Raw genomic sequence first — 9,560 nt, 5'->3', positions numbered from 1 at the left:
TCATAGAAGAGGTGGAGGAGTCTACGTGTCCCCCTCCATTCATAGAAAAGGCAGTGTCATATATGATTGGGGGGATACATACTGCCACTTCCTTTTCTATGAATGGGGGGACACGTACCAACTTCACCCCTTCTATGACTGGGGGGGGGACACATACTGAGGTGTAAGGGTCCGCATCACCCTGGATGAACAGCCAGCCGCCCTCACGTCTACAGACCTTTATTTCTAGAACAGAGCCAGATCATAGACAGTTACAGCCTGCAGTAAAGCGTCACACATCTCCTCGTTGCGGACCCGCCCTCGGGGCTGGAAGTGTTGGTGGTATTGGTGCAGAAGATCTGGAGTGAAGGCCACGCGGGGTTTGGGTACAATGCTGGCCTCCGCTATGAGTTTTTGTACGGCTTCCACTCCGCTAGTCTTTAAACTTCCCAGCATGATGTCAAAGTGTTTCCCCACCGTTCTCTTGTTCATGGTGAGCACCCGCTGCTCCGCTGTTAATGGAGGGTTCAACAGACAGTACAGCATGGCTTCCACTGTGTGCAAATGTAACACCACGGGAAAGAGAACATTGTTCTGAGTGGAAAGGGCATGCTTTTCCAGGATGTAAAAATCTGCCCGTGGGATGTCAGAGACCACCGAGGAGATCTGTAGACAAGGGGAGAGGGTTAGTCCAATCACACACCAGACTGAGCAAGCTGTACGCCAAAATAAAAGGTCAGAATGCCAACACATCAGGGAGCGGGGCTGAGAACACCTTCACACTGCTCAGCAACCAGTGTTCCCACATTGCCAACAATAAGGATTGAAGGAACAACTGTGAGCAAACGCAGACATCGGAGGATGAATACTGGGCACACATCTAAAATCCCACGGGAACGGCCAACATTCCCATTAAGGTCCGACTGGAATCACCCTTCCTACAGCCAGCAGATCGTTCCCATGCTGCCTGGGATTTGTAGTTCCTCACTACTGACCATGTTATCACAGAGATTCAGTCACTTACATTTTCCAGATACACTTCCGGCTGGTGTTTTCCCTTCGGGAACTGGAAGCATTCGCGCTGCTGCCACTCTCGAACTGTCATTGTGCAGTCAACGTGAGCCCAGGCCAGCTTTCTCAATCCAAAGACGATGGATACAATACTCTCCGCCTGCTACAAAGACAAAAACTGCCACTTTGTATCAAGAAGTAGGGAAGATGGACAGTCCACATGCTTCTCCACCTACAAGACTCATTGTAATTACCACAAAACCGACACTGACTTCCAGTGGGGATGGGGTACAAATAGCTGATGACCTCTAGTGGTGAGTGTGAAGGATCAAGTACTACATGTGATGTCCTCTAGGGCTGGAGGTGTCGGCACTACAACTGATGCCTTCTAGGGGTGGAAGAACTGGCACTATAGCTGATGACCTCTAGGGGTGAGTGTGAAGGATCTAGCACTACGAAGGATGTCCTCTAGGGGTGGAGGTGTCGGCACTACAACTGATGCCTTCTAGGGGTGGAAGAACAGGCACTATAGCTGATGACCTCTAGGGGTGAGTGTGAAGGATCTAGCACTACATGTGATGTCCTCTAGGGGTGGAGGTGTCGGCACTACAACTGATGCCTTCTAGGGGTGGAAGAACTGGCACTATAGCTGATGACCTCTAGGGGTGAGTGTGAAGGATCTAGCACTACATGTGATGTCCTCTAGGGCTGGAGGTGTCGGCACTACACGTGATGTCCTCTAGGGGTGGAAGAACAGGCACTATAGCTGATGACCTCTAGGGGTGAGTGTGAAGGATCAAGCACTACAAATGATGTCCTCTAGGGGTGGAGGTGTCGGCATTACAAGTGATGTCCTCTAGGGGTGGAAGAACAGGCACTATAGCTGATAACCTCTAGGGGTGAGTGTGAAGGATCAAGCACTACAAATGATGTCCTCTAGGGGTGGAGGTGTCGGCATTACAAGTGATGTCCTCTAGGGGTGGAAGAACAGGCACTATAGCTGATGACCTCTAGGGGTGAGTGTGAAGGATCTAGCACTACAAGTGATGTCCTCTAGGGGTGGAGGTGTCGGCACTACATGTGATATCCTCTAGGGGTGGAAAAACAGGCACTATTGCTGATGACCTCTAGTGGTGAGTGTGAAGGATCTAGCACTACAAGTGATGTCCTCTAGGGGTGGAGGTGTCGGCACTACACGTGATGTCCTCTAGGGGTGGAAGAACAGGCACTATAGCTGATGACCTCTAGTGGTGAGTGTGAAGGATCTAGCACTACAAGTGATGTCCTCTAGGGGTGGAGGTGTCGGCACTACAACTGATATCCTCTAGGGGTGGAAGAACAGGCACTATAGCTGGTGACCTCTAGGGGTGAGTGTGAAGGATCTAGCACTACAAGTGATGTCCTCTAGGGGTGGAGGTGTCGGCACTACAAGTGATGTCCTCTAGGGGTGGAAGAACAGGCACTATAGCCGATGACCTCTAGGGGTGAGTGTGAAGGATCAAGCACTACAAATGATGTCCTCTAGGGGTGGAGGTGTCGGCACTACACGTGATGTCCTCTAGGGCTGGAAGAACTGGCACTATAGCCGATGACCTCTAGTGGTGAGTGTGAAGGATCTAGCACTACAAGTGATGTCCTCTAGGGGTGGAGGTGTCGGCACTACAACTGATGCCTTCTAGGGGTGGAAGACCTGGCACTATAGCTTATGACCTCTAGTGGTGAGTGTGAAGGATCTAGCACTACATGTGATGTCCTCTAGGGGTGGAGGTGTCGGCACTACACGTGATGTCCTCTAGGGGTGGAAGAACAGGCACTATAGCTGATGACCTCTAGGGGTGAGTGTGAAGGATCTAGCACTACAAATGATGTCCTCTAGGGGTGGAGGTGTCGGCATTACAAGTGATGTCCTCTAGGGGTGGAAGAACAGGCACTATAGCTGATGACCTCTAGGGGTGAGTGTGAAGGATCAAGCACTACAAATGATGTCCTCTAGGGGTGGAGGTGTCGGCATTACAAGTGATGTCCTCTAGGGGTGGAAGAACAGGCACTATAGCTGATGACCTCTAGGGGTGAGTGTGAAGGATCTAGCACTACAAGTGATGTCCTCTAGGGGTGGAGGTGTCGGCACTACATGTGATATCCTCTAGGGGTGGAAAAACAGGCACTATAGCTGATGACCTCTAGTGGTGAGTGTGAAGGATCTAGCACTACAAGTGATGTCCTCTAGGGGTGGAGGTGTCGGCACTACAACTGATATCCTCTAGGGGTGGAAGAACAGGCACTATAGCTGGTGACCTCTAGGGGTGAGTGTGAAGGATCTAGCACTACAAGTGATGTCCTCTAGGGGTGGAGGTGTCGGCACTACAAGTGATGTCCTCTAGGGGTGGAAGAACAGGCACTATAGCTGATGACCTCTAGGGGTGAGTGTGAAGGATCAAGCACTACAAATGATGTCCTCTAGGGGTGGAGGTGTCGGCACTACACGTGATGTCCTCTAGGGCTGGAAGAACTGGCACTATAGCCGATGACCTCTAGTGGTGAGTGTGAAGGATCTAGCACTACAAGTGATGTCCTCTAGGGGTGGAGGTGTCAGCACTACAACTGATGCCTTCTAGGGGTGGAAGACCTGGCACTATAGCTTATGACCTCTAGTGGTGAGTGTGAAGGATCTAGCACTACATGTGATGTCTCTAGGGGTGGAGGTGTCGGCACTACACGTGATGTCCTCTAGGGGTGGAAGAACAGGCACTATAGCTGATGACCTCTAGGGGTGAGTGTGAAGGATCTAGCACTACAAATGATGTCCTCTAGGGGTGGAGGTGTCGGCACTACAACTGATGCCTTCTAGGGGTGGAAGAACTGGCACTATAGCTGATGACCTCTAGGGGTGAGTGTGAAGGATCTAGTACTACAAGTGATGTCCTCTAGGGGTGGAGGTGTTGGCACTATAGCTGATGACCTCTAGGGGTGAGTGTGAAGGATCTAGCACTACAAATGATGTCCTCTAGGGGTGGAGAAGTCGGCACTACAACTGACGCCTTCAAAGGGGTGAGGAGCCGTCGGTACAGCTGATGCTCTCTAGTGGCGATGGCTATATCTCCCCTGTCCTCTTACCTGCAGCCTACAGACAGGGATATCCGGCTTTAGAAATTTGGCCACAATTTTGGGGTCAGTTCTGTCATGGAGGCTCAGCATGGATTGACAAAGTTTGTGGATAAAGGCGGGCTGGAAAGAAAGCTGCTGCAGGGAGGCCAGGTCTGGGAAAGGGCCGTACTGTTCACGGTACTGCACAATGCTGGCCGCTGTCTTTCCCTTCAACTCCTTCACACATTCCAGCTTGCTCTCTGAAGCAGAGTTTAATAAACGCAGGAGGACGTCTCTCTGCTCCAGAGTGTAGGTCCTTGTCCAGACTGCTCTTCACATTCTCCTCCAATGAGCTCACTTCCTGTAGAGTGACCTGACGGCCCAGAGAGCAGGAAGAGTGTACTGGCCGCTGCTTTACCCTGGTGAAAGGACATGACCACCTGGTCAGTTGTCTCCCTGGAAGACAGAAACAGCAGGAGAGTGGCAGGGCTGCATGGATAGGGCATTATGTCAGCATCAAGTGTTCTATGCTGAATGTAAGGTAATGTCAGTGCCCGATGCCGTATGGAGAAGGCCGGGGTGATGTCAGTGCCCGATGCCGTATGGAGAAGGGCGGGGTGATGTCAGTGCCCGATGCCGTATGGAGAAGGCGGGGTGATGTCAGTGCCCGATGCCGTATGGAGAAGGCGGGGTGATGTCAGTGCCCGATGCCGTATGGAGAAGGTGTGATGTCAGTGCCCGATGCCGTATGGAGAAGGCGTGATGTCAGTGCCCGATGCCGTATGGAGAAGGCGGGGTGATGTCAGTACTCAATGATGCATAGTAAAGGAAGGATAATGTCAGTGCCCAATGCTGTATGGAGAAGGCGGGGGAAGGTCAGTGCCCGATGCCGTATGGAGAAGGAGGGGGGATGTCAGTGCCCGATGCCGTATGGAGAAGGAGGGGGGATGTCAGTGCCCGATGCCGTATGGAGAAGGCGGGGGAAGGTCAGTGCCCAATGCCGTATGGAGAAGGAGGGGGGATGTCAGTGCCCAATGCCGTATGGAGAAGGAGGGGGGATGTCAGTGCCCAATGCCGTATGGAGAAGGAGGGGGGATGTCAGTGCCCGATGCCGTATGGAGAAGGCAGGGTGATGTCAGTGCCCGATGCCGTATGGAGAAGGGCGGGGTGATGTCAGTGCCCGATGCCGTATGGAGAAGGGCGGGGTGATGTCAGTGCCCGATGCCGTATGGAGAAGGGCGGGGTGATGTCAGTGCCCGATGCCGTATGGAGAAGGGCGGGGTGATGTCAGTGCCCGATGCCGTATGGAGAAGGCGGGGTGATGTCAGTGCCCGATGCCGTATGGAGAAGGTGTGATGTCAGTGCCCGATGCCGTATGGAGAAGGCGTGATGTCAGTGCCCGATGCCGTATGGAGAAGGCGGGGTGATGTCAGTACTCAATGATGCATAGTAAAGGAAGGATAATGTCAGTGCCCAATGCTGTATGGAGAAGGCGGGGGAATGTCAGTGCCCAATGCCGTATGGAGAAGGAGGGGGGATGTCAGTGCCCAATGCCGTATGGAGAAGGAGGGGGGATGTCAGTGCCCAATGCCGTATGGAGAAGGAGGGGGGATGTCAGTGCCCAATGCCGTATGGAGAAGGAGGGGGGATGTCAGTGCCCAATGCCGTATGGAGAAGGAGGGGGGATGTCAGTGCCCGATGCCGTATGGAGAAGGCGGGGTGATGTCAGTGCCCGATGCCGTATGGAGAAGGCGGGGTGATGTCAGTACTCAATGATGCATAGTAAAGGAAGGATAATGTCAGTGCCCAATGCCATATGGAGAAGGCGGGGGAATGTCCGTGCCCAATACCGTATGGAGAAGGAGGGGGGATGTCAGCGCCTGATGCCGTATGGAGGAGGCGGGGGGATGTCAGCGCCCGATGCCCTATGGAGGAGGCGGGGGGATGTCAGCGCCCGATGCCCTATGGAGGAGGCGGGGGGATGTCAGCGCCCGATGCCCTATGGAGGAGGCGGGGGGATGTCAGCGCCCGATGCCCTATGGAGGAGGCGGGGGGATGTCAGCGCCCGATGCCCTATGGAGGAGGCGGGGGGATGTCAGCGCCCGATGCCCTATGGAGGAGGCGGGGGGATGTCAGCGCCCGATGCCCTATGGAGGAGGCGGGGGGATGTCAGCGCCCGATGCCCTATGGAGGAGGCGGGGGGATGTCAGCGCCCGATGCCCTATGGAGGAGGCGGGGGGATGTCAGCGCCCGATGCCCTATGGAGGAGGCGGGGGGATGTCAGCGCCCGATGCCCTATGGAGGAGGCGGGGGGATGTCAGCGCCCGATGCCCTATGGAGGAGGCGGGGGGATGTCAGCGCCCGATGCCCTATGGAGGAGGCGGGGGGATGTCAGCGCCCGATGCCGTATGGAGGAGAGGTGATGTCAGCGCCCGATTCCGTATGGAGAAGGCAGGGTGATGTCAGCGTCCGATGCCGTATGGAGGAGAGGTGATGTCAGTGCCCGATGCCGTATGGAGGAGAGGTGATGTCAGTGCCCAATGCCGTATGGAGGAGGCGGGGGGATGTCAGCGCCCGATGCCGTATGGAGGAGAGGTGATGTCAGCGCCCGATTCCGTATGGAGAAGGCAGGGTGATGTCAGCGTCCGATGCCGTATGGAGGAGAGGTGATGTCAGTGCCCAATGCCGTATGGAGGAGAGGTGATGTCAGTGCCCAATGCCGTATGGAGAAGGCGGGGGGATGTCAGCTCCCGATGCCCTATGCAGGAGAGGTGATGTCAGTGCCCGATGCCGTATGGAGGAGGAGAGGTGATGTCAGTGCCCGATGCCGTATGGAGGAGAGGTGATGTCAGTGCCCGATGCCGTATGGAGAAGGCGGGGGGATGTCAGCTCCCGATGCCCTATGGAGGAGAGGTGATGTCAGTGCCCGATGCCGTATGGAGGAGAGGCGATGTCAGCGCCCGATGCCGTATGGAGAAGGCGGGGGGATGTCAGCTCCCGATGCCCTATGGAGGAGAGGTGATGTCAGTGCCCGATGCCGTATGGAGGAGAGGTGATGTCAGTGCCCGATGCCGTATGGAGGAGGCGGGGGGATGTCAGCGTACGGTTGCCACTTCATCCCTTTAAGCCCGCACACATATGGTGACACGGGGCCAGGGCCTGATGTAATACAGACAGGGTGCAGAGCTGACTCCCCAGAACCTGGGTAAGTGATATGTGTTGAGGGATGAGGAGGGTACTGTAGGTCGGTGCCTGATGCCGCTGCAGAAGCAGGGTGACCCCACATGGGAGGTGGAGACACTGGGGTGACCCCTTGTCATGTATCTGTGGGGGAGGGGCGATGTGTGGGACATTTCCAGGGTCATACATATCACGGACACGGTGCTGGGCCCGGTGACCCCACCGGTAGGGGCAGACCGACACCACCTGCTCACTGCACGGTCTACCATCCGATTGGTCGACTGTTGTGACGTGTAATAAGGGGAGGAGAGTCATTACCGGTAGCGGTGACGGCGGTGAGAGCTTTCCGGGATACCAGCATGGAGGCGCTGATTGATGACGTCAATGATTGCCGCTACTCCTGAACGTCGTTAGCCCGCCTCTTGTGGGCGGGACTGTGGCGGCAGGACACGCCCTATATAAGGAGCCAAAATGGGCGTGTTTAAAGTGAGGAGCGTGGGGTGTTCGATTGGTTCTCCCCCCAAAGAGGGTGATAGAGACTGGGGGGGCTCAGTTCTCCGAGGGGGCAACGGGTAGGAGAGGGCTCCTCCATAGAGGGTGATAGAGTCTGGGGGGGATCAGCCCTCTATCTCTCCGCTCTGCCCCTCTCTACCTCCCTGCTCTACCCTTCTCTACAGTGCCTTGAGAAAGTTCCCCCCCCCCCCAATGTCCCCCATGTTGTCATGTTACATTGTATCCCCCCGTGTTGTCATGTTACAATGTATTTCCCTCCCCCCCCAATGTCCCCCATGTTGTCATGTTACAATGTATCCCCCCCCCCCCCGAAATGACCCCCATGTTGTCATGTTACATTGTATCCCCCCATGTTGTCATGTTACAATGTATTCCCCTCCCCCCTGAAATGCCCCCCCATGTTGTCATGTTACAATGTATTCCCCCCCCCCCCTGAAATGTCCCCCATGTTGTCATGTTACAATGTATTCCCCTCCCCCCCCCTGAAATGTCCCCCATGTTGTCATGTTACAATGTATCCCACCTCATGTCATGTTACAATGTATCCCCCCCCCCATGTTGTCATGTTACAATGTATCCCCCCCCCGTGTTGTCATGTTACAATGTATTCCCCCCCCCCCCTCCGTGTTGTCATGTTACAATGTATCCCACCTCATGTCATGTTACAATGTATCCCCCCCCCCGTGTTGTCATGTTACAATGTATCCCCCCCGTGTTGTCATGTTACAATGTATCCCACCTCATGTCATGTTACAATGTATCCCCCCCCCGTGTTGTCATGTTACAATGTATCCCACCTCATGTCATGTTACAATGTATCCCCCCCCCATGTTGTCATGTTACAATGTATCACCCCCATGTTGTCATGTTACAATGTATCCCCCCCCCCGTGTTGTCATGTTACAATGTATTCCCCCCCCCCTCCGTGTTGTCATGTTACAATGTATCCCACCTCATGTCATGTTACAATGTATACCCCCCCCCCCATGTTGTCATGTTACAATGTATACCCCCCCCATGTTGTCATGTTACAATGTATCCCCCCCGTGTTGTCATGTTACAATGTATTCCCCCCCCCTCCGTGTTGTCATGTTACAATGTATCCCACCTCATGTCATGTTACAATGTATCCCCCCCCCCCCGTGTTGTCATGTTACAATGTATCCCCCCCCGTGTTGTCATGTTACAATGTATCCCCCCCGTGTTGTCATGTTACAATGTATCCCACCTCATGTCATGTTACAATGTATACCCCCCCCCCCCATGTTGTCATGTTACAATGTATCCCCCCCCCCGTGTTGTCATGTTACAATGTATTCCCCCCCCCCCTCCGTGTTGTCATGTTACAATGTATCCCCCCCCCGTGTTGTCATGTTACAATGTATCCCACCTCATGTCATGTTACAATGTATCCCCCCCCCCGTGTTGTCATGTTACAATGTATCCCCTCCGTGTTGTCATGTTACAATGTATCCCACCTCATGTCATGTTACAATGTATCCCCCCCCGTGTTGTCATGTTACAATGTATTCCCCCCCCCTCCGTGTTGTCATGTTACAATGTATCCCACCCCCCATGTTGTCATGTTACAATGTATCCCCCCCCGTGTTGTCATGTTACAATGTATCCCCCCCCGTGTTGTCATGTTACAATGTATCCCACCTCATGTCATGTTACAATGTATCCCCTCCCCATGTTGTCATGTTACAATGTATCCCCCCCCCCCCATGTTGTCATGTTACAATGTATCCCCCCCCCATGTTGTCATGTTACAATGTATCCCCCCCCCATGT

The 9,560-nt window shown here is 54.2% G+C and overlaps 2 protein-coding genes across 2 annotated transcripts in view; one reads left to right on the top strand and one right to left on the bottom strand.

Annotated features, from left to right (window-relative positions):
- Positions 1-203: 203 nt before the first annotated feature.
- On the bottom strand, positions 204-7,697 carry TEFM (transcription elongation factor, mitochondrial). Its single transcript, XM_089667360.1, is given in 5 exon segments — positions 204-645; positions 1,004-1,153; positions 4,105-4,392; positions 4,394-4,530; positions 7,573-7,697. Coding segments are annotated over 5 exon segments (1,038 nt in total). The 5' UTR covers positions 7,616-7,697; the 3' UTR covers positions 204-225.
- The window catches only part of LOC149428475 (arf-GAP with dual PH domain-containing protein 1-like), a 28,485-nt gene continuing 26,424 nt past the window's right edge, over positions 7,500-9,560 (top strand). The window contains exon 1 of the mRNA XM_089667361.1: positions 7,500-7,740. The gene's annotated coding sequence lies outside the window, so the exon portion shown is untranslated. The remainder of the gene's footprint in view (positions 7,741-9,560) is intronic.

Source organism: Staurois parvus, unplaced genomic scaffold (assembly GCF_062004578.1).
Source record: "Staurois parvus isolate SC_StPar_1 unplaced genomic scaffold, SC_StPar_1.0 ptg003213l, whole genome shotgun sequence".
Lineage (NCBI taxonomy): Eukaryota > Metazoa > Chordata > Amphibia > Anura > Ranidae > Staurois > Staurois parvus.
Note: the sequence above shows the minus strand (reverse complement) of the source record. Positions and strands in the feature narration are given on the sequence as shown.